Here is a 27,600-nt window from a genome sequence, read left to right as displayed (position 1 = left end):
GTCTCTCTGTCTGTCTCTCTGTCTCTCTGTCTGTCTGTCTCTCTCTCTGTCTGTCTCTCTGTCTCTCTATCTCTCTGTCTGTCTCTCTGTTGATTGTTTGTTCATGAAATCTCAGTCTGGTTCAGTTTTGTTGTTTCTGCAGTTTGAAGGAGCTTCAACTGTGTTGATACAAACCAGATGTTGAACTCCCCCCCCACACACACACACACACACACAACACACACACACACACACACACACACACACACACACACACACACACACACACACACACACACACACACACAAATATACACATACACACTCACATACACTGACACTGACACAAACACACACAGGAAGTTGGACAGTTTGTGTGTCTGGGTTTAATTAAACTCTTTAAGAAGGACTGGGATTGGTTTGGAGCCCCTTTAAACACACTTTACAATCTGAAGTCTTCTGCCTAGTAAACAGTTTAAACACTGACGACCCGGTTTGATTCTGACTTGAGACTTCTGTCCCTCATTTGCTGTCCTCTGTCTAGTAAACTGAGTCTCAGTCTCAGTTTTTGTTGGTAGTGAGTCTGTGTGAGTCCTCATGGCAAGATGTGTGGTGGAACCGTAGACAGGTTTGGTTTCCTTCAGCCATGATTGGTTATTGCAGACAGGTTTGGTAACGGTTGACAGGTCTGGTTACGGCTGACAGGTTTGGTAACGGTTGACAGGTTTGGTAATGGTTGACAGGTCTGGTTACGGCTGACAGGTTTGGTAACGGTTGACAGGTTTGGTAATGGTTGACAGGTCTGGTTACGGCTGACAGGTTTGGTAATGGCTGACAGGTTTGGTAATGGTTGACAGGTTTGGTAATGGTTGACAAGTTTGGTAACGGTTGACAGGTCTGGTTACGGCTGACAGGTTTGGTAATGGTTGACAGGTTTGGTAACGGCTGACAGGTTTGGTAATGGTTGACAGGTTTGGTAATGGTTGACAAGTTTGGTAATGGTTGACAGGTCTGGTTACGGTGGATAGGTTTGGTAACTCCAGGATACTGTGACATCACTGCTGGGTGCGGTTACAGGTGGGAACTTCTAACTCCAATGTGTTTCTGTCTCAGCGTGCGACTGTGATCCTCGCGGTGTCTCAGAGCAGCAGTGTCACAAAGGAAGTGGTCACTGCGTCTGCGTGGACGGGGTATCCGGCCCACGCTGTGATGTCTGCAGCCGTGGCTTCTCCGGAACCTTCCCCGACTGCCACCGCTGCCACCAGTGCTTCGCAGAGTGGGACAACGTCATCGGTCAACTGACCAATCAGACGCACCGCCTTGTCAACAAGGTCAACGCCATCAAAGCCAGCGCAGTCAGCGGACCGTACAGGAAGTCCATCGACAGCATGGAGAGGAGCGTCGCCGACATCTGGGTCGTCCTGAACCAGAACCCAGCATCTCAACCACTGACCGAGACCCAGGAGCTGCTGCAACAGGCCAGGTGAGATTATATTTAATCATGAGTCTAAACTTGCTGCAACAGGCCAGGTGAGACTGCAACAGGCCAGGTTGCGTAATATTTAATCTGGAGATTAAAGAAACTAAAATACATGTAAACTGTGACCCTTGACCTATGCGTTTCCCTCAGTGACCTGATGGGGGCCCTGAGCCGGATGTTGAACCACACTGAGCGGACTCTGATCCAGCTGGAGGACCAGGACTCGGCTGCAGAAACTAAACTGGACTCTGTTACGTCGGATGCACAGAAACTGGAGCGGACGGTTAAAGAGCTGTTGGATCAGGTTGAGTTCATCAAGAACTCTGACATCAGAGGTGAGAGGGGTTTAGGGTCAAAGGTGGGGGGGGGGGGTCATGTGACCAGACGGTTTTAATAAACCTCTTTAGTTCTTCTTCTGGCCTGAAACCTGTGACCTCACCTGAGAGGTCACATGTGACTGATGCTGTGAGGTTACCCTTGAGGTCACCTGTGACTGATGCTGTGAGGTTACCCTTGAGGTCACCTGTGACTGATGCTGTGAGGTTACCCTTGAGCTCACCTGTGAGAACATTATTGATGACAACCATGTGATACAGTTGAAAGCAATGGAACAAGGGAGTAAATGGACCTAGTCTCAGTTTATACATTTTGACTAAGAAGAGGTTCATGTTTAGGTTGAAAACTGTATATACATACAGTGGGGCAAAAAAGTATTTAGTCAGCCACCAATTGTGCAAGTTCTCCCACTTAAAAAGATGAGAGACCCCTGTAATTTTCATCATAGGTACACTTCAACTATGAGAGACAGAATGGGGGGAAAGAATCCAGGAAATCACATTGTAGGATTTTTAATGAATTAATTGGTAAATTCCTCGGTAAAATAAGTATTTGGTCACCTACAAACAAGCAAGATTTCTGGCTCTCACAGACCTGTAACTTCTTCTTTAGGAGGCTCCTCTGTCCTCCGCTCGTTACCTGTATTAATGGCACCTGTTTGAACTTGTTATCAGTATAAAAGACACCTGTCCACAACCTCAAACAGTCACACTCCAAACTCCACTATGGCCAAGACCAAAGAGCTGTCAAAGGACACCAGAAACAAAATTGTAGACCTGCACCAGGCTGGGAAGACTGAATCTGCAATAGGTAAGCAGCTTGGTGTGAAGAAATCAACTGTGGGAGCAATTATTAGAAAATGGAAGACATACAAGACCACTGATAATCTCCCTCGATCTGGGGCTCCACGCAAGATCTCATCCCGTGGGGCCAAAATGATCACAAGAACGGTGAACAAAACTCCCAGAACCACACGGGGGACCTAGTGAATGACCTGCAGAGAGCTGGGACCAAAGTAACAAAGGCTACCATCAGTAACACACTACGCCGCCAGGGACTCAAATCCTGCAGTGCCAGACGTGTCCCCCTGCTTAAGCCAGTACATGTCCAGGCCCGTCTGAAGTTTGCTAGAGAGCATTTGGATGATCCAGAAGAGGATTGGGAGAATGTCATATGGTCAGATGAAACCAAAATAGAACCTTTTGGTAAAAACTCAACTCGTCGTGTTTGGAGGAGAAAGAATGCCGAGTTGCATCCAAAGAACACCATACCTACTGTGAAGCATGGGGGTGGAAACATCATGCTTTGGGGCTGTTTTTCTGCAAGGGGACCAGGACGACTGATCCGTGTAAAGGAAAGAATGAATGGGGCCATGTATCGTGACATTTTGAGTGAAAACCTCCTTCCATCAGCAAGGGCATTGAAACGTGGCTGGGTCTTTCAGCATGACAATGATCCCAAACACACCGCCTGGGCAACGAAGGAGTGGCTTCGTAAGAAGCATTTCAAGGTCCTGGAGTGGCCTAGCCAGTCTCCAGATCTCAACCCCATAGAAAATCTGTGGAGGGAGTTGAAAGTCCGTGTTGCCCAGCGACAGCCCCAAAACATCACTGCTCTAGAGGTGATCTGCATGGAGGAATGGGCCAAAATACCAGCAACAGTGTGTGAAAAGCTTGTGAAGACTTACAGAAAACATTTGACCTCTGTCATTGCCAACAAAGGGTATATAACAAAGTATTGAGATGAACTTTTGTTATTGACCAAATACTTATTTTTGGTATTTTTAATACTCCTGCACCTCCTGACCCGTTGGCGCTCCCGCCGACTCCTGTCCTGGCTGGGCCCGCAGCCTTCCCCGGGTCCCATCCCGGCTGGGCTACAACTTTCCCCGGGCCCCATCCTGGCTGGGCCGCAACCTTCCCCGGGCCCCGGGCTGCAGTCCTCCCCGGGTCCCGTCCCGGCTGGGCCGCAGCGTCCACCTGCTTCCGCTGGGCCGCAGCGTCCCCCTGCTCCTGTTCCCGCCGGGTTGCAGCGTCCCCCTGCTCCTGTTCCCGCCTTGCTGCCAGAGCCCCAGGTCCGAGAGACCTTGCCGCCAGAGCCCCAGGTCCGAGAGCCCCAGTCTCCAGAGCCCCAGACTCCGGAGACCCTCACCCGACCTCCAGAGAAGATCCGCCCGCCTCGAGAGACTCCCGCCTTGGTCGTCCCCTCCTGCCTGGTCCCCCGTCCGACCCCCAGAGGGGTTCTGCCCCTGTCCCTCCGACCCCCAGAGGGGTTCTGCCCGTCCGACTTGGTCGTCCTCCTGTTCGCCCTCCCCAGAGGGGTTCTGCCCGTCCACTTTGCCTCAGCCTTCGAGGATTCTGACTCTGCGGCCTCGGAGGAGTTCTGATTTCCCGTTGCCGACCCTGCCTCATGCCTATCTGTCTGCTGTGTGCTCAGCTTTCAATAAAGCTTCTGAAACGTACTCAGTCGTACTGCTTTTGGGTCCACACCACACCCATGACACTGGGAGAATATAGACTGGTCAGATGAGACCAAAATTGAACTCTTTGGATGCCGTAATACACACCATGTTTGGAGGTCAAATGGCACTGCACATCACCCCAAAAACACCATACCAACAGTGAAGTTTGGAGGTGGAACATCATGGTGTGGGGCTGTTTTTCAGCATACGGCACTGGCAAACTTCATATAATTGAAGGAAGGATGAATGGAAAAATGTACCGAGACATTCGTACCTGGGTGTTCACTTGAACAATAAACTGGACTGGACTAATCATTCAAAGGCACTTTATAAAAAGGGTCAGAGCAGACTCTATCTGCTGAGGAGACTGAGGTCCTTTGGAGTGCAGGGAGCACTCCTGAGGACCTTTTTCAACTCTGTGGTGGCATCAGCCATTTTTTATGCAGTCTGCTGGAGCAGCAGCATCTCAACAGCTGACAAGAAGAGACTCAACAAGCTTGTCAGGAAGGCCAGCAGTGTGCTGGGGTGTCCACTGGATACGGTGGAGGTGGTGGGAGACAGGAGGATGATGGCCAAGCTGTCATCCCTGATGAACAACACCTCCCACCCCATGCAGGACACTCTGGTAGCTCTGTGCAGCTCCTTCAGCCACCGGCTGCTTCACCCCCGGTGGTGAAGGAGAGGTACCGCAGGTCCTTCCTTCCTGCTGCTGTCAGGCTGCACAACCAACTCTGCTCCCAGCAGACCACATGACACATGACAAAAAAAACCTGTGCAATACAATACACTGTGCAATAATAGTTATAATAGTTTTTCTGTCTGTAAATATAATATTTCAGTTATTGTTGTTTTTCTACTGTTTCTTATTGCTTATTTATAATACTTGTTTTTTTATTTAATTTTTTATTTTTATCTTGTCTTTCTTTTACTATGTCTCTTGTGTGCACTTTACTCTATGCTGCTGTAAGCCTGCAAATTTCCCCGCTGCGGGACTAATAAAGGATTATCTTATCTTATCTTATCTTTGTTTGGTTTTCTTTGTATGTATGGATTACTTGGGTTGTTACTGACATCTGGTGAACATTTCATGTCAATAGCACCTTTAGAAATATATTTACTGAGAAAAATGGTGACGTGTTCAATACTTATTTTACCCGCTGTATGTATGCATACATACATACATATATGCGTACATATATACATACATATATACATACATACTGTATATATATATAAATATATATATATTCATACATGTATATCTCGTAACATCTTAAAAAACTGGTCTTCTCTGTGGCTCTCTCATCTGATTTTTACTTCCTGTCTGTTACCAGGGGCGACGGACAGCGTCTCGAAATACCTGCGGCAGTCTGTGGCGGCTGAAGTTCAAGCAAACGCCTCCTCCATCGATCCCGGCAGCCCCGTAGAAACCTCCAGCGCTCTACGGCAACTCACAGAAGACAAACTGAATCAAACCAGAGAGGAGTTCCTGAGGAGAAGCACTGAGCATGCTCAGAGACTGGACGACCTGGCGGGAGAGCTGCAGACTCTGGACCTATCAGAGATCAGCCACAAGGTGGGAGCCTTTAGTAATAGTGTGTGGTGTTTTTGTTTCACTGTCATTTTTTGGGATCATTGTCATGCTGAAAGACCCAGCCACGTTTCAATGCCCTTGCTGATGGAAGGAGGTTTTCACTCAAAATGTCACGATAATTCATTCTTTCCTTTACACGGATCAGTCGTCCTGGTCGCCTTGCAGAAAAACAGCCCCAAAGCATGATGTTTCCACCCCCATGCTTCACAGTAGGTATGGTGTTCCCTGTGCTGTGTATGCTTGTGTTGTCCCCCCTGTCTGTAATACCCCCCTTCTTTGCCTGTAAATGTAAATGTGTCCTGCTTGTACTGTCCCCCTGTCTGTAATTACCCCCCCCCCCTCTATGACTTTGTAATCTGCGACTTTGGGTATCTGAAAAGCGCAATATAAAATAAAGATATTATTATTATTATTATTATTACTCGTTCTCTTTGAGTTCCTCTGTGAACTTTGTTTGGACCGACGCACGGATCGGCTCCGACATCCGAATCTCCCCCTCAACCTCAATGAAGGATTAGCTCTGATTTACAGAGCTGCTCCTGAAGGCAACACTTCCCTCCCCTCTCTCTCCCTGTTTTGTTTTTTAAATGATTTATGAGTTTTCTCTTTAAAGATGTGATGATCGGACTCTTCTAATCAAACTAACCCTTAGTGTCAGATTTCATTTGTGGTCTGAACGAGGGGCCAAAGTTCTCCATTAAATAAGCATAACTTCTGCTGCAGCACTGTTTCCACGGCGACCATCAACACAGATGGAGAGCATTATTTGGGTTTTATACACATCAAATATATTAAATGTATATTAAAGGAGTATTAATGTCACGGTTATGAGAGTTAGATTTGACTTTAGTTAATTAAACAGATTTGTGTTTTCTGGTCTGTCCTGGTTTTCACAGACCTGCGGCAGTCCATCATCGGGTCAGGACTCGTGCGGGTCCTCTCCCTGTGGAGGTCTGGGCTGTGTGGACTCTGAGGGTCGGACCAGGTGTGGAGGTGATGGCTGTGATGGTGTGATGACGGCGGCCAGCGGCGTCTGGAGGAAGACCCGGGACTCTGAGCAGGAAATCACCAGCGCTATGGAGGAAGTGGAGAAACTGTCCAAGATGGTGAGTCTGACAGGTCCTGGTCTGTGCTGGATCCTGTTAAGGTGGACTGTAGTGGTTGTTCTCACCTGTGTTTTGTCAACAGGTGTCGGAGGCCAAAGTGAAGGCGGACGAGGCGAAGTTGAGCGCTCAGGACGTCCTGATGAAGACCAACAAGACCAAACAGAAAGTCCAGCAGAGCAATGAAGAGCTCAGAGGCCTCATCCGGCAGATCAGAGACTTCCTCACACGTACGTCACTTCCTGTTCAGAGCCATGTGACTTCCTGCTAGTCTGGTGGTACTGTCTGTTTCTGTCCAGCTGAGCAACGAAGAGAACGAGCCGGCTCCCCTTGGTGGAGTCCACATTAATAAGACAGTAATACGATATTAATAAGCCAATATTAAGAAGGTAATAAGCCAATAATAAGCCAATAATAAGCCAATAATAAGAAAGTAATAAGCTATTAATAAGCCAATAATAAGAAGGTAATAAGACATTAATGAAACATTAATAAAAAAGTAATAAGACTGTAGTGAGATATTAATGAGACAATAATGAGACAATAAGACATTAATAAGCCAATAATAAGAAAGTAATAAGACTGTAATGAGACAATAATAAGACAATAAGCCAATAATAAGAAAGTAATAAGATATTAATGAGCCAATAATAAGAAGGTAATAAGACATTACTGAAACATTAATAATAAAGTAATAAGATATTAAGCCAATAATAAGAAGGTAATAAGACATTAATAAGAAAGTAATAAGCTATTAATAAGCCAATAATAAGAAGGTAATAAGACATTAATAAGAAAGTAATAAGCTATTAATAAGCCAATAATAAGACATTAATGAAACATTAATAAGACTGTAATTAGACAGTAATGAGACAGTAATGATACATTAATGAGACAGTAATGAGACATTAGCCAATAATGAGACATTAATGAGACCAGCAGTGCAGCCATCTACAACACGTCTTTTATTTGAGAATTTACGGGGTGGAATGATTCCTTCTGTTCTCCAGATTGTTTCTGTTCGACCACTTTTACAGAGCCATCACTTCTTTTTCAAACATATTTCTTCAGCTATGTCGTGTGAATATCCAAAAACAAAAAAGTATCTAAAACTCATCCAGTCTCTGAAAACCTTTGATGATCCCTGTTCAGGACCTTCAGCTGGTCTCTGAGGCCGACCATCAGTCCAGCAGAGCTCAGCTGCACTTTCTAAACTGAAGCTTCAGAACAATCAACCTGTGTCCGATAGTGATGGGTTCATGAAACCTCAGACATAAGACAGATGAGCTTTGATCCAACCGGCGGTCTGTGTGCTTTCAGAGGATGCCGCCGACCTGGAGAGCATCGAGCTGGTGGCTAACGAGGTTCTGGCCATGCAGATGCCGACCACGCCGGCTCAGCTGCAGAATCTGACCGAGGACATCCGGCAGAAGGTTGGCGAGCTGGGACACGTGGAGAACATCCTGCTGCAGAGCGCCGCCGACATCCAGAGAGCCGAGAACCTGCTGGACCAGGCCCGCCAGGCCAGGTGGGTCCTCCTAGTTCAGCCAGGACCGTTTACGAGTTCATGACACATTCATTATTTTACAAAGTCTCATATCTCCCAGCCTGATAACGATGATGATGGTGAGGATGATGATGGTGATGATGATGGTGAGGATGATGATGGTGATGATGATCACGATGATAAAATGTGACTTCCTGTGCTTTCAGTGACGAGGCAGCAGATGTGAAGGACTCTGCTGAGAAGGTGAAGCAAGCTCTGGAGGAAGCTCAGAGAGCTCAGACCGCCGCTAGCAGCGCCATCGAACAGGCGGCCGCCGACATCCAGAACACCAACCAGCTGCTGTCCTCCGTCAGTACTGAGACACGGTTACTTCACTGACATCCCATCACAACGTGCACACTCACTGACATCCACTGACATCCCATCACAACGTGCACTAAACGTTTACTTCACTGACATCCCGTCACAACGTGCACTAAACGTTTACATCACTGACATCCCGTCACAATGTGTACTAAACGTTTACTTCACTGACATCCCGTCACAACGTTTACTAATGCTGCCTCTCCATGCTGTGTTCAGGTGGAGTTGGAGACGGCAGATGCAGAGTTGAAGCTGACTAATGCCACCCAAAGGCTGCAAAGGCTGGAGCAGGACGTGACCGTACTGAGAGATAAAGGTCTGAACGTCACTGTTAGCACCGAACGCACCAATCAGGAAGCAGCGAGTATCAGAAAGGTCACAGAGGAAGTGGAGAAGGTGAGTTCACCTGTCAAACATTTAATAAAGGCAGACACTCCGATATTCAATTCAATTCAATTTATTTTGTATAGCCCAAAATACCAAATTACAAATTTGCCTCAGGAGGGCTTTATAATCTGTACACATGAGACATCCTCTGTCCTTAGACCCTCACATCCTCTGTCCTTAGACCCTCATATCCTCTGTCCTTAGACCCTCACATCCTCTGTCCTTAGACCTCATCCTCTGTCCTCCTCAGACCCTCACCTCCTCTGTCCTCTGTCCTTAGACCCTCACATCCTCTGTCCTTAGATCCTCATATCCTCTGTCCTTAGACCCTCACATCCTCTGTCCTTAGATCCTCACATCCTCTGTCCTTAGACCCTCACATCCTCTGTCCTTAGATCCTCATATCCTCTGTCCTTAGACCCTCACATCCTCTGTCCTTAGATCCTTCTCCCAGGATGGACAGAAGTCAATAGATGTCATGTGTACAGAATGAACAACATAACAGAGATGCAACACATTCAATGTTTATGACATGAATGATTCATATAATCACAGTAGTAAGCAGAGTAACGAAGGAAACAATGAAGACTACTTATAAAAGCATCAATGACTATAGTATAATAATAATAATAATAATGAATAGTAATAGTAATGTGACTAATAATGATAGTGGTAGTAGCAGTTGGTGTCAGCAGGGCCACAGCAGGAGACACGATGACAGTCCAGGTACCAAAACGATTCGTGGAAACCTGTGAGGAGGGAAAACACAAAGACTTCTGGGTAGAAGTAAAGTCAGTAATGTGCATAAATAGGAGATTAATACATAAACAAGGAGGGAGAGAAGAGGAGAGAGGAGCTCAGTGTATCCTAGGTAGTCCCCCGGCAGTCTAGGCATATAGCAGCATATCTAGGGGCTGGACCAAGGAGAACCTGAACCAGCCCTAACTATAAACCTGAACCAGTCCTAACTATAAACCTGAACCAGTCCTAACTATAGACCTGAACCAGTCCTAACTATAAACCTGAACCAGTCCTAACTATAAACCTGAACCAGCCCTGAACCAGTCCTAACTATAAACCTGAACCAGTCCTAACTATAGACCTGAACCAGTCCTAACTATAAGCCTGAACCAGTCCTAACTATAAACCTGAACCAGTCCTAACTATAGACCTGAACCAGTCCTAACTATAAGCGCTATCAGAAAGGAAGGTCTTAAGCCTGCTCTTAAAAGTGGTGAGTGTGTCTGCCCCCCGGACTGAAACTGGAACCTGGTTCCACATAAGAGGAGCCTGATAACTGAAGGCTCTGGTTCCTGGTCTACTTTTATATACTCTAGGAACCACAAGTAACCCTGCATTGATGGAGCGCAGCTCTCTAGTTGGGTAATATGGAACTATAAGTTCCTTCAGATAAGACGGTGCCTGGCCAGTTAGAGCTTTGTAGGTGAGGAGAAGGATTTTAAATTCTATTCTTGATTTAACAGGGAGCCAGTGCAGAGAAGCTAATACTGGAGTAATATGATCTCTTTGCTTAGTTTTTGTTAGAACACGTGCTGCAGCATTCTGGATCAACTGTAAAGATCTAAGAGACCTATTAGAGCAGCCTGATAATAAGGAGTTACAGTAATCTAGTCTAGAGGTAACAAATGCATGAACTAGTTTTTCTGCATCGCTTTGAGACAGGATCTGCCTGATTTTCGAAATGTTACATGAATTAAAAAAAGCTGTCCTTGAGTTAAAAGACAGATCCTGATCAAAGATAACTCCAAGGTTCTTAACGGTAGTGCTGGATGCTAGAGCAATGCCATCTAGAGAAACTATATCGTTAGATAATTGATTTCTAGTAGAATAACTTCAGTTTTGTCTGAGTTTAACATCAAGAAGTTACAGGTCATCCAGGTTTTTATGTCCGTAAGACTGTTGAAGTTTAGAGAACTGGTTAGTTTCGTCTGGCTTAATCGATAGATATAACTGGGTATCATCTGCATAACAATGAAAGTTTATTGAGTGTTTTCTGATAATATTCCCTAAAGGAAGCATATATAAGGTAAATAAAATTGGTCCAAGAACAGACCCTTGTGGAACTCCGTGACTGACCTTGGTTTTCATCGAGGTTTCATTCATATCTGTTCTAGTTTCTGTTGATCAGGAGCTTAAAGTGTGTGTGTGTGTGTGTGTGTGTGTGTGTGTGTGTGTGTGTGTGTGTGTGTGTGTGTGTGTGTGTGTGTGTGTGTGTGTGTGTGTGTGTGTGTGTGTGTGTGTGTGTGTGTGTGTGTGTGTGTAGGACCTGAACTCGGAGCTGAAGGAGAAGTATGCCAAAGTGGATCAGCTGATTGGTCATAAAGCAGGGGGCGTGGCTAATGCGAAGAAGAGGGCGGAGTCACTGCAGCAGGAAGCCAAAGAGCTTCTTCTGAAGGCCAGCGACAAACTGCAGCTGCTCAAAGGTGACATCACAGTGACATCACACCTCCTGTCTCCAGGCTAAACAAAGGAAAGACTTGAGGCGAACATGACTCATTAGTAGAGTTACTCATCACATATGTCGTCCTGCTCTGTTGTTAGTGCCAGAATCAATATTACAAACATTAGAGATGATGAAATGTGACTCGAGGCTCTGGATAAATCAGCATGAAATGATGGTGGCAAGCTAACCAGCGGTGGGCTGGCAACTTTGATATCTTGCTAATTCCACCATATTTTAATGCAGCACTGGTTACAGAAAATGATCCAAACAAATTCGACATTCATCTGGCAATACCGATGTGTTTTCTTACTCTATGACAAGAGAGTGTGGATGAACCATTACATTTACTCTTTCATTTTTAATCAGGCAGGCTAGTTACCAGCTACCTTGCTAATTCCACATTCATTCTAAAGTCACGCTGGCCAGCGGCAGAACTGGTTCCAACAGTCCCTCTGCCTCACTCCTCGCCGCTAGCAGAACACCTCACCATGAAAAGAGCAGGCGGGAGCTCCGGAGACTAGCTAGCCAACCAGCCAGCTCTCGGATGGACAAGTTAGTTAGCTAACTAGCCAGCCTTACTGATGGACAAGTTAGTTAGCTAACTAGCCAGCCTTACTGATGGACAAGCTAGTTAGCTCTACAGATGGACAAGCTAGCTAGCCAACCAGCCAGCTCTCGGATGGACAAGCTAGTTAGCTAACTAGCCAGCCTTACTGATGGACAAGCTAGTTAGCCAACCAGCCAGCTCTACTGATGGACAAGCTAGTTAGCTAACTAGCCAGCCATCCTCCCGGGAGCTCCTGTTTGCTCTCCTCCAAGGAACGTGGTCTGCCATAGGCATAGGGGGCGGGGCTAGAGTTCTTCAGCAGTTATTATAAGCCAACAACACTTGCTAGTCAGCGGTAACACCTCGCCATGAAAAGAGCAGGCGGGAGCAAACTTACAGGTTTGGATAATTACTTTAGCCTTTACCTACGCTCCGCCCACAAAAACAAGTCATCATCTTTCTTAACGGAAAGGAGGTTTATACAAACTGGATGTAGCGATGTCACTCAGTCGTCAAAGGTTGCTGATGTCGGCGACTTTTAAATTTGGTTGAACGTGTCATAAATGCCATTTCAGCCAGTTTGATTAGAATCAACCGAAAAACACCAAACTCCTGTGTTAAGATTGTTTTTTTTTTTTACAGACCTGGAGAAGTCTTACGGAGACAACCAGCGGACTCTGGAGGTGAAGGCGGAGCAGCTGGTGGAGCTGGAGGCAGCCGTGAAGGGGCTGCTTCAGGAGATCAGCCAGAAGGTCACCATCTACTCCACCTGTCTGTTTTAGGGTCAAAGGTCACCATCAACTCCACCTGTCTGTTTTAGGGTTAAAGGTCACCATCTACTCCACCTGTCTGTTTTAGGGTCAAAGGTCACCATCTACTCCACCTCTCTGTTCTAGGGTCAAAGGTCACATCTACTCCACCTGTCTGTTCTAGATGTGTTTCTGGTTAAATTGATTTCTAGCCTCTTAAAATAACAAATAAAAGGCCGTCTTTTTTATTTCTTGAGGGGTCAACGTTATATGATTCAACCTGTTGACCGTTTCTCCACAATAACTCAAGAGTGAGCTTCTCTTTTAACAATCAGAGAAGAGAAAGATCAAAAAGTAGAGAGGTTTATTCCAAAAACAAATGATGGTGTTTGAATGAAACAAATCTGACAAAGATATTGAATGTTTAACTCTCAGCTTGTTTCTAAATTGGACAGGGAGCCTAATAAAGTTTTAAAATGTGGAGCCTAATAAAGTTTCAAATGTGGAACCTAATAAAGTTTAAAATGTGGAGCCTAATAAAGTTTTAAAATGTGCAGTCAGCTGCATTCACACACAAAGATACTAGCTACATATTTTACTATGTAGCTAGTAAAACATAAAGCATCAGTTGATTTATATTGTTCTTGATATTAAAGAGGACCTTTCTCTAAGCTTCAGTTAACTTTTTTAATTTGTACTTTGAGTTATGAATGTCTTTGTGAATGTAATATATCAAAGTAACCAATCGACCATTCAAGCTTCATGTTGTGACCATGTGACTGCAGCTTGTTTCACTCCCTCATTTTGTATTTCCTGTTTGAAAGTGCACTGCTCCTTATTAAACACCAATTCATATGTTTTATATATTGTTTAATGTCATGTTGTAGTATTTGTTTTGTTACAAACAGGCTGATTTATCACTTTCCCTAAGAGTACCTGAACATGGATTCACCTCGCCAACAGGATCTGGTGTGTGCATGGGGATGTTCACAGATATCCTGTTTCAGCGGAAATTAAACATAGGTGCAAAACGCATAGAATTAGGGCTGCGGTTAGCTCCCGCCTTGCACACCCACTGATTTTAGGCACGGCTTGGCCTGGGTTCCATAGGTTAGTGGGGCAATGTGTGGGTGTGTGATCGCGACCGGCAGGGACATGCGGGATTTGTGCTGTGCTCAGTGGTGATGCGAGGTTGTCCGACACTGCTGACGGGGAGGGGGAACCGGTGGTGCCCTCAAAAGGGGCCCCGCAGGTTCCCCGAAATACACTCCATGGAAAATTTTCCACTTGAGCAGTCTCGCGACAATACTCTACGCTTTGCCTTCGACCAAGTGATAAAAAAAATGATGGTCACATGGTACACCCTGACACACCACCGACATATCCTCACTTTTCATTGGTTAGGGATAGACTGTATAGAGTGAGTCGTGACACTCAGACTGGTGAAGATATTACCCAATTGTTGGTGCCGGAAAGCCGACGGGAAATGGTTTTCCGGGCGGCTCACTATAACCCAATGGTTGGTCACATGGGGTATGACAAAACACTAGACCGGATAATGGCCCGATTCTATTGGCCTGGGATTCGGGGAGATGTGCGCCATTAATGTGCCTCTTGCCCTGAATGCCAACTGGTAAACCAACCGGCCATCCCAAGAGCCCCGTTGCCACTAATGGAGGTCTCGTTTGAGCGCATTGACATGGACCTCATCGGGCCATTTCACCGGAGCACACAAGGATATCGCTTTGTGTTAGTTCTGGTGGACTACGCAACGCGATATCCTGAAGCTGTGCCGCATCTCTGCAAAGAGTGTTGCGCAGGCAGTGTTTCAGGTCATCTCCCGAGTTGGAATCCCGAAAGAGATTCTGACCGACCAGGGCGCCTCGTTTATGTCACGCACACTAAGGGAACTGTATGGATTATTGGGCATCAAGGCAATTCGGACTAGCATTTACCATCCACAGACCGACGGCCTTGTCGAGCGCCTGAATAAGACAGGCTAAGTGGCTTGACCCTCTGTTGTTTGCAGTGCCAGAGGTGCCCCAGGCCTCCACGGGATTTTCTCCCTTTGAGCTGCTGTTTGGCAGAAAACCACCTGGGGTTCTGGACTTAGTTAAGGAAAACTGGGAGGAGGGTCCGAGCCCAAGCAAAAATGAAATTCAATACGTCCTGGACCTGAGAGCAAAACTCAACACACTTGGGCAATGTTCACGGGAGCATTTGCTCAGGGCCCAGAAGCGTCAACAACGCCTGTACAACAGAGGGGCTAGGCTGAGACAATTTGCACCGGGAGATAAAGTACTTGTATTACTTCCCTCTTCCAGCTCCAAACTGCTCGTTAAGTGTCAAGGGCCCTTTGTGGTCACACAGCGAGTCGGCGATGTAGACTATGAGGTTGTGGTTCTGACAGGGGAGGGGCAACACAAACTTAGCACCTCAACCTCCTCAAAGCATGGAGAGAGGCAGAACCTGTTTCTTTGGTGACTGTTGTGAAAGCAAGGGATGAGTTGGGGCCTGAGGTGCCAAATTCCACCAACCCAGCCTTGCTCCGTTGTGAAGACCATCTCACTCAGTCCCAGAGAGCAGATGTGGCCGCGTTGCAGCAGCGCTTTGCTGATGTGTTCTCCCCTCTGCCAGGATGCACTAACCTCATACAACACCATGTTGAAACTAACCCAAGCGTGACAGTACGGTCACGGCCTTATCGGTTGCCTGAACACAAAAGAAAGGTAGTTCAGAAAGAATTGAAAGCTATGCTGGAGATGGGGGTAATAGAAGAGTCCAATAGTGCCTGGTGTAGCCCCATTGTTGTTGTTGTCAAGAAGGATGGGTCTATACGGTTCTGTGTGGACTACTGCAAGGTGAATGACGTGTCACGCTTTGATGCCTATCCAATGCCCCGGGTCGACGAGCTCCTGGACCGGCTCGGCACTGCTCGGTTTTTCATAACACTGGATCTGACAAAGGGCTACTGGCAGATTCCCTTGTCTCCAGAGTCCAGGGAAAAAACGGCTTTCTCCACTCCGTACGGATTGTACCAATTCGTCACACTTCCTTTCGGGCTGTTCGGTGCCCCAGCCACATTCCAACGTCTCATGGACCAGGTACTGCGTCCACACGCTGTGTATGCTGCCGCCTATTTTGATGATGTTATTATCCACAGCAACAGCTGGGCGGAGCACATGAGGCGGGTGGTCGCTGTGCTTGAGTCAATGAGACAGGCTGGGCTCACCGCCAACCCGAAGAAGTGTGCGGTCTGACGGAGGAAGGTTCATGAAGTCACTACTACTGAGGTTTATAGGAATACACGGCTCAACAGAGCTGGGACTCTGTCAGCCTGGCTACAGTGCTGAAGAGAACCCTGGGGTTATTCTTATTTAAATGTATTAATGATCAATAATAGGCTGCTCTAGCATTACGGAGGGCCTTCTTATATATTTTAAGACTGTCTGGCCAGACTTACTATATATATTAAATAATTTACTAGTACAGCCTTAGATGACAGAGATCTGATATTTAAGAGTCCACATTTAATTGTCTTGTTTAGCTGCAATGTTGTGTCGGGCCTTAACTTTTATTAGATTATTTTGTATAACTCCTCTTCTGTTGACTTTTGATTTAATTAATTGAAGTGGCCGTGGGGCAGACACAGTCTTGATGGGGTTTTGGGTGGGTAGCTGCTATAATGGAGGACTGAAACTGAACTGTGGGTTGTCATGGATTAGGTCCACTAATAAACTGGGTCACATTTGGGCTGGTACCACAAGTCCATACCTAGACTGGCTTACACTGTGGCCCCACTCAATATCCTTAAGAAAATTGTGTATCAGTGGTCATAAGTAGTCTGCTCACTGTCAGGCCGCCTTTGAACACCTTAAGGATTTGTTGCAGTCACTATCGTTGCTTTCTCAGCTGAGGCCACACCTTGGTTTTCAGGTTCACTGTGACTCTAGTGATGTGGGTCTTATACCATTGAGGGCAACGAAAGAGCCATTGCTTTTGCTTTAAGGCTCTCTATGGGGCTGAACTGAGTCACCACCTCAGAGAAGGGATGTCTTTACAGATCACAGTGCTCCGACCTCAGCATTCAACTGTCCCAAAGCATCATCACGTCTCACTAGATGGACTCAGCAACAGAAGGCATTCTGAGCCCATTATAAGAAGGCTTGCTGTATTGTTCCTGATGCACTGTCCTCCACCTGTCCTCCACCTCCACAAGAAGAAGGTAGTGTGTGTGTGGCTGTCATATAATCTCACCAGTCTGCTCCTCCGATCCACACCGGGACGCAATCACGGTCAACCACAGCAAGGAGTGTAATACCAGGAAGTACCTTCAAAGTATGGAGGGTTCAACTACCAGTTGATTGTTCTAACTGTGCGAGTCCCAGAGTTTCTGGCTTACTTCAATGACTGCCTGTTTAGGGGTCATTTGGGGAGGATGAAGACGCTCTTGAAGATCCTAGAGGTGGCTTTGTGGCCGACAGTCAGTAAGGATGTTTGGAGCCATGTCCGTTCATGCTCTACTTGTCAGCAATACAAAGGCTCTAACAACAAACCAGCATTCATCTCCAGACAGCTGAGGTCAAAGAACCTGCTGAGATGATAGGAGTGGACTTCAGAGGGCCTTTTCCACTCAGCAAGGCCCGGAATTCAGTCCTAATGGTAGTCATGGACTGTTTCAGTAAATCTGTGGAGCTTTTTGTTCTAAAGGGTGCCAAGACTCCAAAGGTCTCTTAGATCTTGACAAACTACATCGTAACATGCTGGGAAGAACTATCCAGCCTGTGTGAAACCGGGGTGTTGCTCAAAGGTTTACGAGAGCGTACCTACCTGTAGGAGGCTGAAGACCATTATCATTAGGGAGGCCGGGAGTCTCCTAAAGAGGGAGAGAGGTAGGATTAAATGTAAAACAGGCAATTAGCTGCATTAACTTAGAACACAATGAACTGGGTTAAGATGGCTAGCATTAACTGTCACGGATGTGGTGTGGACCCAAAAGCAGAACGACCAGGAGACAGATAAAGTTCTGGAGCTTTATTCAAAGCTGAGAACAAAGCAGACGGACAGGCAAGATATGACTCACAGTGGGAAACAGGCAGGGGATCAGGCAGACGGAAACCAGAGGAAGCGGACGCTAAACTCAGGGTCGGGGACAGAAGGCTGAGTCGTTGACCGGGGCACAGGCAAGGCAGGGAAGTCCAGACAGGCAGGCAGGGTCGGCAACGGGAAATCAGTCCACGGGAAATTGCTGGAAGGTCTGACATAAATGCAACGATCTGGCAGTGAGTGTGTGGATGACCGGGGTTGATATACTGCAGAGTTGATGAGTAGATTGAAGGCAGGTGTGTGGCTTGGAGCAGGTGAGTATGCTTGGCAGTAATCAGGGAGCAGGGGAGAGTGAGATGGGGTGACACGCCCACCTCACAGACACACACAGAGATAAACAAACAAGGGAGCACAGGAGACACAAGGAATAACCAGAGACATGGCCATGGCCATGACATTAACACAAGAAGACCGTCAGGGAAGACCGTGAGTCTCTACTTACACTTCAAAACTGTCTCACTGACACTTTACATTTATTTATTTATTTATAAGCATATATATATGTATATATGTGTAATATATATACGTATATGTATATATTACACATAAGTATGTTTAGCATATTCAGCAGACACATAGTGACATTTAGACTGCGTTTAAGGGTTGTGTTCTCATGTCTCATGTATGTGTGTGTGTGTGTGTGTGTGTGTGTGTGTGTGTGTGTGTGTGTGTGTGTGTGTGTGTGTGTGTGTGTGTGTGTGTGTGTGTGTGTGTGTGTGTGTGTGTGTGTGTGTTAAACAGATGGATGTTGGCAAGTTCTCATTTAACAAACAATGAGATTCTTTGTTTCTTTTCTTGTGTTGTTGTGTGTGTGTGTGTGTGTGTGTGTGTGTGTGTGTGTGTGTGTGTGTGTGTGTGTGTGTGTGTGTGTGTGTGTGTGTGTGTGTGTGTGTGGTAGACGATGCTGTTTCCCGGAAAATAGATCAGTATGTTCTGATGAAGACATGCAGGACACAGGAAATCAGTTTGTGTAAAAACAAGCTCCCTGGACACTGTGTGTGTGTGTGTGTGTGTGTGTGTGTGTGTGTGTGTGTGTGTGTGTGTGTGTGTGTGTGTGTGTGTGTGTGTGTGTGTGTGTGTGTGTGTGTGTGTGTGTGTGTGTGTGTGTGTGTGTGTGTGTGTGTGTAATGACCCAACCCAGCAGACATTTGAGATTGGAGGAGGGAACTGGACATACAAACAGTTCAGTAAGACGAGGATCAGCAGACAAACTGGACACTCAACAAGACAGACAGACGGACAGACAGACAGGACGGATGACACAGGTGGATGCTGAGGACAGACAGTTGCAGCCATGACGAGCAGAAAAATGTCCTTTTTTGAGATGTGGAGGAGCAAGAAGGAGAGAGGAGAACTTCTGAAGAGAGCCAATCAGCTGAGACTCCGTCCTCCACAGCTGTAAGTGTGATTCCTTTGAATACAGGTAGTGAAGTGAGGGTGAAGGTCACATGGCCATAGATTTCTAGTAGAATAACTTCAGTTTAGTCTGAGTTTAACGTCAGGAAGTGGCAGGTCATCCAGGTTCTCATGTCCTTAAGACTGTTGAAGTTTAGCGTTTAGATTCGATGTATTCATATTCTGGAGTTATGTCTCTATGAAGTGGTTGTTACGGCATCGCTCCCCGTATCCATGCAGGAGGCGATTGCTAGGTGACAGTGGGGTTCGGGCAGCGCTGAAGAACACCAGAATGGCGTCCCTGCTGCCCCCTGTTGGTACGGAGGTCTTCAGACGCTTGACACCAGCTTCTTTAAGGAAGATCCAACAACAACATGAAGATGAGGAGATGGAGCTCCAGACGAGGAAGAGGAGCAAAGAGGTACGAGACACACCAATCACATCTCAGAAACCAGGAAGAGAGCGAGGAAGACTCTCGGGTCAGAACTTTAGACCTGGTGCTGACCGATGCCTGAAGAAGAGACACTTATATAATGAATGAATATATTATTCATACTTTGATTTAAAGATATCTTTAAGTCTAAGAATACACATTAATGTTAGAGTTCAACAGCATTAACAGGTGAAACCAAATCCTCCTCTCTGATTGGCTCTCTGCTCGGTAGGTAACAGAAAACGACCAGCCAAAACCAGCCAGTGACCTGGAGGCCGGGAAGCCCCTCCCATTCTTCTACGGAAACCCGCCCCCTGAGCTTCAGAACACCCCATTGGAGGAGCTGGATCCCTTCTACCAATCACAGAAGGTCTCTGTCTCTTTAAGAGAATCTGGCTTTTAAAATGTTCTCATCCATTTATGACCTCTTACCTGTCTCTCTTTTTTACCTGTCTGTCTCTCTGTCTCTCTGAACTGTATGTCTCTGTCCTTCTCCTCTGACCTGTCTATCTCTGACCTGTCTATCTCTGACCTGTCTGTCTCTGACATGTCTATCTCTCTGTCTGTCTTTCTCTTACCTGTCTCTCTGACCTGTCTGTCTCTGTCTTTCTCCTCTGACCTGTCACTGTCTCTCTCTCTCTATTTGACCTGTCTGTCTGTCACTGTCCATCCCTTCTCACCTGTCTGTTTCTCTGTCTCTCTCTCTGACCTGTGTGTCTCTTACCTGTCTGTCTCTCTGTCTCTATCGGACCCGTCTGTCTTTGTCCTTCTCCTCTGACCTGTGTGTCTGTGTAGGAGCCGCATTTAAGTTTATTTTTTACGAATGTAATTTACAAATTTTCTTCTATATTTGTGTTTGAAAAGCAAAGAGTGCCCCGCCCACAGGTGAGGAGGGCACTCCTATAAGTTGGTGGAATGGCGCATGGTGGGGGAGAGAAAGCGGGTGACAGCAGATATCGTTTTTGACCTCAGCCTTAGCCTGTGAAAGCGTTTGCTGGTGAATGGCATCGGCAACGCAACAGTGAAATATTAAGGACACTAAAGACAACTGCATCTTATTTTCCCATTATGTTTATTTTGCAATAAATCACAATCAACTGTGAACACTGAACGCCCTTTGGACTTCTTTTGAAACAAGGCTGCGAGTCTAACAAATTGCACCCGAAATTCTAACAGGAGTTAGAGAAAAACCCAGTTATCGAGGTTTTGCCACTACAGTCTGTCTCTCTGTCTTTATCTGACCTGTCTATCTCTCTACAGACGTTCATCGTGCTCAGTAAAGACAACATAATTCACAGGTTTGATGCTGAGCGGGCCTGTTACCTGCTGAGTCCATTCAACCCGCTGAGGACTGTCGCCATCAAGATCCTCACTCACTCATATCCTTGTGACTTCACCCTTTTACTCCCCCCTAAACGCATGTAGTCCATCTGTCTCTTTTTTGGGAAGTTTAGGGCCTTTTTTGGTAGTAATGTTAATGCTTTTGGTAGTTTAGTGTTCTTATTAGAAGTTTACAGTAATTCTTTATCGGTAGTTCATGATCATTTTTTGGTTGACTAGTATCATTTGGGAATTCGGTGCCTTATTTGGTAGTTTGGAGTCATTTTTATTGGTAGTTTTGGTATTTCAGTGTCTTCTTGTTTAGTGAATCTTTTGGTACTTTAGTGTCTTTGTTTTGGTAGTTTACTGTCTTTGTTTTGGTAGTTTAGTGTCTTTGTGTTGGTAGTTTAGGGTCTTTGTGTTGGTAGTGTAGTGTCTTTGTGTTGGTAGTATAGTGTCTTTGTGTTGGTAGTATAGTGTCTTTGTGTTGGTAGTTTACTTTCTTTGTGTTGGTAGTGTAGTGTCTTTGTGTTGGTAGTTTAGGGTCTTTGTGTTGGTAGTTTAGTGTATTTGTGTTGGTAGTTTAGTGTCTTTGTGTTGGTAGTTTAGTGTTTTTGTGTTGGTAGTTTAGGGTCTTTCTGTTGGTAATGTAGTGTCTTTGTGTTGGTAGTGTAGTGTCTTTGTGTTGGTAGTTTACTTTCTTTGTGTTGGTAGTTTACTATCTTTGTGTTGGTAGTGTAGTGTCTTTGTGTTGGTAGTGTAGTGTCTTTGTGTTGGTAGTGTAGTGTCTTTGTGTTGGTAGTATAGTGTATTTGTGTTGGTAGTATAGTGTCTTTGTGTTGGTAGTTTAGGGTCTTTGTGTTGGTAGTGGCGTAGTGGAGAGCAAGGTAGTTCTCCAATCAGAGGGTCGGTGGTTCGATACCCGGCTTCGGCAGTCGATGTGTCCTTGGGCAAGACACTTAACCCCAAGTTGCTCCTGAAGGCCATCGGTGTGGACTGGATGTTGCATGAATGTTAGTTAGAGTCTGATGGTGGCACCTTGCATGGTAGCCTGTCATCAGTGTGTGAATGGGTGAATGATATGTAATATACTACTGACTGTAAGTCGCTTTGGATAAAAGCGTCTGCTAAATGACTGTCATGTAATGTAATGTAGTTTAGGGTCTTTGTGTTGGTAGTTTAGTGTCTTTGTGTTGGTAGTTTAGGGTCTTTCTGTTGGTAATGTAGTGTCTTTGTGTTGGTAGTTTAGTGTCTTTGTGTTGGTAGTTTAGGGTCTTTGTGTTGGTAGTGTAGTGTCTTTGTGTTGGTAGTGTAGTGTCTTTGTGTTGGTAGTTTACTTTCTTTGTGTTGGTAGTTTACTGTCTTTGTGTTGGTAGTTTACTTTTTTTGTGTTGGTAGTTTACTATCTTTGTGTTGGTAGTTTACTGTCTTTGTGTTGGTAGTTTACTTTTTTTGTGTTGGTAGTTTACTATCTTTGTGTTGGTAGTGTAGTGTCTTTGTGTTGGAAGTGTAGTGTCTTTGTGTTGGTAGTATAGTGTCTTTGTGTTGGTAGTATAGTGTTTTTGTGTTGGTAGTGTAGTGTGTTTGTGTTCGAAGTGTAGTGTCTTTGTGTTGGAAGTGTAGTGTCTTTGTGTTGGTAGTATAGTGTCTTTGTGTTGGTAGTATAATGTCTTTGTGTTGGTAGTATAGTGTCTTTGCGTTGGAAGTGTAGTGTCTTTGTGTTGGTAGTGTAGTGTCTTTGTGTTGGTAGTATAGTGTCTTTGTGTTGGTAGTGTAGTGTCTTTGTGTTGGTAGTATAGTGTCTTTGTGTTGGTCGTATAATGTCTTTGTGTTGGTAGTATAGTGTCTTTGTGTTGGTCGTATAATGTCTTTGTGTTGGTAGTATAGTGTCTTTGTGTTGGTCGTATAATGTCTTTGTGTTGGTAGTATAGTGTCTTTGTGTTGGTCGTATAATGTCTTTGTGTTGGTAGTATAGTGTCTTTGTGTTGGTCGTATAATGTCTTTGTGTTGGTCGTATAATGTCTTTGTGTTGGTAGTGTAGTGTCTTCGTGTTGTTAGTGTAGTGTCTTTGTTAGTGTCTAACTAAACATTTAGACAGAACTGAAATAGTGAATTTAGGATTAAGTGAGACAGAGTGTTTGTTTAAAATATCGTGAGCTTTTCCTCAATTCATCAAAACTTTATTCAGTTTGTTCATCATGGTGACGATTATGACCAACTGTGTGTTGATGACGATGTGTCATCCTCCAGGGTGGAGCAAGACTGTGGAGTGAGTAACACACACATAAACTTACACACACACAGGAGGACGAGCAGGAGGACGAGTTAAAGGAGGAGGGGTTAGAGGAGGAGGAGTTAGATGAGGAGGAGGAGACTTGTCCGAATGCCATCCTAGAATATCAGAAGGGATTCTCAGCATCAAACTGTATTTTGAAGGAGAAGAAAGAGTCTATTTGTTCACAGAGATGTCGTCTCATATAAAATGTCAATAAAGTTCAGTTTGAACTTTGACCTCTTTGCAAAGTTTGAGCGCTGAATTGAAACTGTGTTCTCGAGGCCTCTGAATGACGGCTGGGACACGAGTTGATCTTTGGGGTTTGACACAGTAGATCATCTATACTGTGAATGTGTCGGATAGTAAACTCTTTTATTTTATTGCCCAATAATATGATCCATTATATGAAACACTCTCATGTCTTTGATGCAGTCACATAGCATAAAAACTAGAAAAATTATTTAAGAAATGTACATATATACAGTTGTGTTCAAAATAATACCAGTCCAACATCACTAACCAGATCAATCACTGTTTTTGGTAGAAATTATATTTCTACATGGCAAATAATGTACTAGTAGGTGTAGCAGAGTAATAGAAAACCAACAGACCCAACAGTCATGACATGCATGCTGCTGATTCTGTGAAATTGAATCATTAATTGAAAGGGGCGTGTTCAAAATAATAGCAGTGTGGAGTTCAATTAGTGAGGTCATTCATTCTGTGAAAAAACAGGTGTCCAACAGGTGGCCCTTATTTAAGGACGAAGGCAGCAAATGTTGTACATGCTGGTTATAGTGCATTTCTCTCTGAAAATCTGAGTAAAATGGGTCGTTCCAGACATTGTTCAGAAGAACAGCGTACTTTGATTAAAAAGTTGATTGTAGAGGGGAAAACATATAATGAAGTGCAGAAAATGATAGGCTGCTCAGCTAAAATGATCTCAAATGCTTTAAAATGGCAACCAAAACCAGAAAGACGTGGAAGAAAACGGAAAACTACCATTCGAATGGATCGAAGAATAGCCAAAATGGCAAAGACTCAGCCAATGATCAGCTCCAGGGAGATCAAAGTAGGTCTAAAGTTACCTGTGAGTACTGTAACAATTAGAATACGCCTATGTGAAGCCAAGCTATCGGCAAGAAGCCCCCGAAAAGTCCCATTGTTGCGAAAACGACATGTGCTGAAGAGGTTACAATTTGCCAAAGAACACATTGACTGGCGCAACATTTTGTGGACTGATGAAAACAAGATTGTTCTTTTGGGGTCTAGGGGCCTCAGACAGTTTGTCAGACGACCCCAAACACGGAATTCAAGCCACGGTACACTGTGAAGACAGTGAAGCATGGTGGAGCAAGCATCATGATATGGGGATGTTTCTCATACTATGGTGTCGGGCCTTTTTATCACATACCAGGGATCATGGATCAGTTTGAATACATCAAAATACTTGAAGAGGTCATGTTGCCTTAAGCCGAAGAGGAAATGCCAAATCAAATGGGTGTTTCAACAAGACAACGACCCCAAACACACCAGTAAGCGAGCAGCATCTTGGTTTCAGACCAACAAGATTAACGTTATGGAGTGGCCAGCCCAATCCCCGGACCTTAATCCAATAGAAAACTTGTGGGGTGACATCAAAAATGCTGTTTCTGAGGCAAAACCAAGAAATGCAGAGGAATTGTGGAATGTAGTCCAATCGTCCTGGGCTGGAATACCTGTTCACAGGTGCCAGAAGTTGGTCGACTCCATGCAACACAGATGTGAAGCAGTTCTCAGAAACAGTGGTTATACAACTAAATATTAGTTCAGTGATTCACAGGAAAGCTAAATCTTCAAGCATTTTTCAGTTTATACAGTAAATGTTTGAGTTTGTAAAGACAAATGCAGACACTGCTATTTTTTTGAACAGCCTAATATTCCTTTTTCTTCACTTTCTGTAAAGTAATAACAAATTTGAGAAATGTTTCTTCATGTTTTGATTTGGAATAGAATGTGCAGTGTTCCCAATGCATTTGCGTGTATGGGAATAAAAGCTATTATAAGGATTTTGGGCTTTACTCACTTTTTTAAACACACTGCTATTATTTTGAACACAACTGTATATATATATAAAATGTTATACTTTATATTTATACTGACTCCATTTACGGAAGAAGGCCATGAGTTGTGGTGGAAAGCTCACAAATCAAGTGTTTTCTGTCATACAACATTTCCGGCTGCACTATAAGTTGTAAGAATCACAAAATGTCTGAATGTTGTTTGTTGAACGCTTTTATTTTTTAGGTTGATGATTCTAGTTTGTTCGGATTATTCATAAAGGATCAATATTAGACCTCCTGATTAATTTATATATCAATCACATTTCTGATTATTTAGCACTGTGAGTTACATGACAGGATGAGAGGCCATCGGTGTCATATCAGTAACTTCAGCGCTGAACAAATCTTTACGTTAGAAAACCAACCGGAACCAAACAACGTTCAGATTATCAAAAAAAGAAACTGCTCACAGAAATCTTTAATGAAAACATATTATCCCTTTATGTATGCTATGCTAAATGCTATGCTAAATGCTATGCTAAATGCTATGCTAAATGCTATGCTAAATGCTATGCTAAATGCTATATAAGCTCTTTCTTTAAAATTTTGTATCATTTTTAAAAGCTTTTTTATCATGTCAGTGTTTTTCTCTTCAAACAGACACATTTTCACAGCCATCTACACCTTTGAAGCCATCATGAAGGTTGTTTCCAGAGGCTTCTGTGTCAACAAGTTCACCTTCCTCAGAGATCCCTGGAACTGGCTGGACGTCATGGTGATCATCACAGGGTAAAAAAAATCACAGGGATGATGATGATGATGATGGTGATTGTGATGATGATGGTGATGATGGTGATTGTGATGATGATGGTGATTGTGATGATGATGATGATGATGATGATGATGATGATGATGATGATGATGATGATGATGGTGATGATTGTGATGATGATGATGATGATGATGATGATGATGATGATGATGATGATGATGATGATGATGGTGATGATGATGATGATGATGATGGTGATTGTGATGATGATGGTGATGATGGTGATGATGATGATGATGATGATGATGATGATGATGATGATGATGATGGTGATGATGATGATGGTGATGGTGATGGTGATGATGATGATGATGATGGTGATTGTGATGATGATGGTGATTGTGATGATGATGATGATGATGATGATGATGATGATGATGATGATGGTGATTGTGATGATGATGGTGATGATGATGATGATGATGATGATGATGATGATGATGTGATGATGATGATGATGGTGATGATGATGATGATGATGATGATGATGATGATGGTGATGATGATGATGATGATGATGATGATGATGATGATGAAGATGATGATGATGATGATGATGATGATGATGATGATGATGGTGATGGTGATGATGATGATGATGGTGATTGTGATGATGATGATGATGATGATGATGATGATGATGATGATGGTGATGATGATGATGATGATGATTGTGATGATGATGATGATGATGGTGATGATGATGATGATGATGATGATGATGATGATGATGATGATGATGATGATGATGATGATGATGATGGTGATTGTGATGATGATGGTGATGATGATGATGATGATGATGATGATGATGATGATGATGATGATGATGATGATGATGATGATGATGATGGTGATGATGGTGATGTGATGATGATGATGATGATGATGATGATGGTGATGATGATGATGATGATGATGGTGATGATGATGATGATGATGATGGTGATTGTGATGATGATGATGATGATGATGATGATGGTGATTGTGATGGTGATGATGATGATGATGATGATGATGATGATGATGATGGTGATTGTGATTGTGATGGTGATGATGATGATGATGATGATGGTGATTGTGATGATGATGATGATGATGATGATGATGATGATGATGATGATGATGGTGATTGTGATGGTGATGATGATGATGATGATGATGATGATGATGGTGATTGTGATGGTGATGATGATGATGATGGTGGTGATGATGATGATGATGATG

At 44.4% G+C, this 27,600-nt stretch overlaps 2 protein-coding genes across 2 annotated transcripts in view; both read left to right on the top strand.

Moving 5' to 3' along the window:
- Positions 1–13,825, top strand: part of lamb1a (laminin, beta 1a) — a 38,138-nt gene extending 24,313 nt beyond the window's left edge. Inside the window, exons 25-34 of the mRNA XM_054619892.1 lie at positions 1,093–1,462; positions 1,610–1,794; positions 5,591–5,832; positions 6,747–6,956; positions 7,039–7,183; positions 8,274–8,481; positions 8,667–8,808; positions 9,043–9,219; positions 11,495–11,654; positions 12,864–13,825. Of these exons, the coding sequence (XP_054475867.1) occupies positions 1,093–1,462; positions 1,610–1,794; positions 5,591–5,832; positions 6,747–6,956; positions 7,039–7,183; positions 8,274–8,481; positions 8,667–8,808; positions 9,043–9,219; positions 11,495–11,654; positions 12,864–13,003 (1,979 nt within the window). The 3' untranslated portion in view covers positions 13,004–13,825. The remainder of the gene's footprint in view (positions 1–1,092; positions 1,463–1,609; positions 1,795–5,590; positions 5,833–6,746; positions 6,957–7,038; positions 7,184–8,273; positions 8,482–8,666; positions 8,809–9,042; positions 9,220–11,494; positions 11,655–12,863) is intronic.
- Positions 13,826–18,483: 4,658 nt separating this feature from the next.
- Positions 18,484–27,600, top strand: part of LOC129108164 (sodium channel protein type 4 subunit alpha B-like) — a 34,340-nt gene continuing 25,223 nt past the window's right edge. Inside the window, exons 1-7 of the mRNA XM_054619850.1 lie at positions 18,484–18,502; positions 19,221–19,474; positions 19,712–19,892; positions 20,137–20,274; positions 21,165–21,283; positions 23,404–23,493; positions 26,202–26,330. Coding sequence (XP_054475825.1) covers positions 19,371–19,474; positions 19,712–19,892; positions 20,137–20,274; positions 21,165–21,283; positions 23,404–23,493; positions 26,202–26,330 — 761 coding nt within the window. The 5' untranslated portion in view covers positions 18,484–18,502; positions 19,221–19,370. The remainder of the gene's footprint in view (positions 18,503–19,220; positions 19,475–19,711; positions 19,893–20,136; positions 20,275–21,164; positions 21,284–23,403; positions 23,494–26,201; positions 26,331–27,600) is intronic.

Source organism: Anoplopoma fimbria, chromosome 19 (assembly GCF_027596085.1).
Source record: "Anoplopoma fimbria isolate UVic2021 breed Golden Eagle Sablefish chromosome 19, Afim_UVic_2022, whole genome shotgun sequence".
NCBI classification, from domain to species: Eukaryota; Metazoa; Chordata; class Actinopteri; order Perciformes; family Anoplopomatidae; genus Anoplopoma; species Anoplopoma fimbria.
Note: the sequence above shows the minus strand (reverse complement) of the source record. Positions and strands in the feature narration are given on the sequence as shown.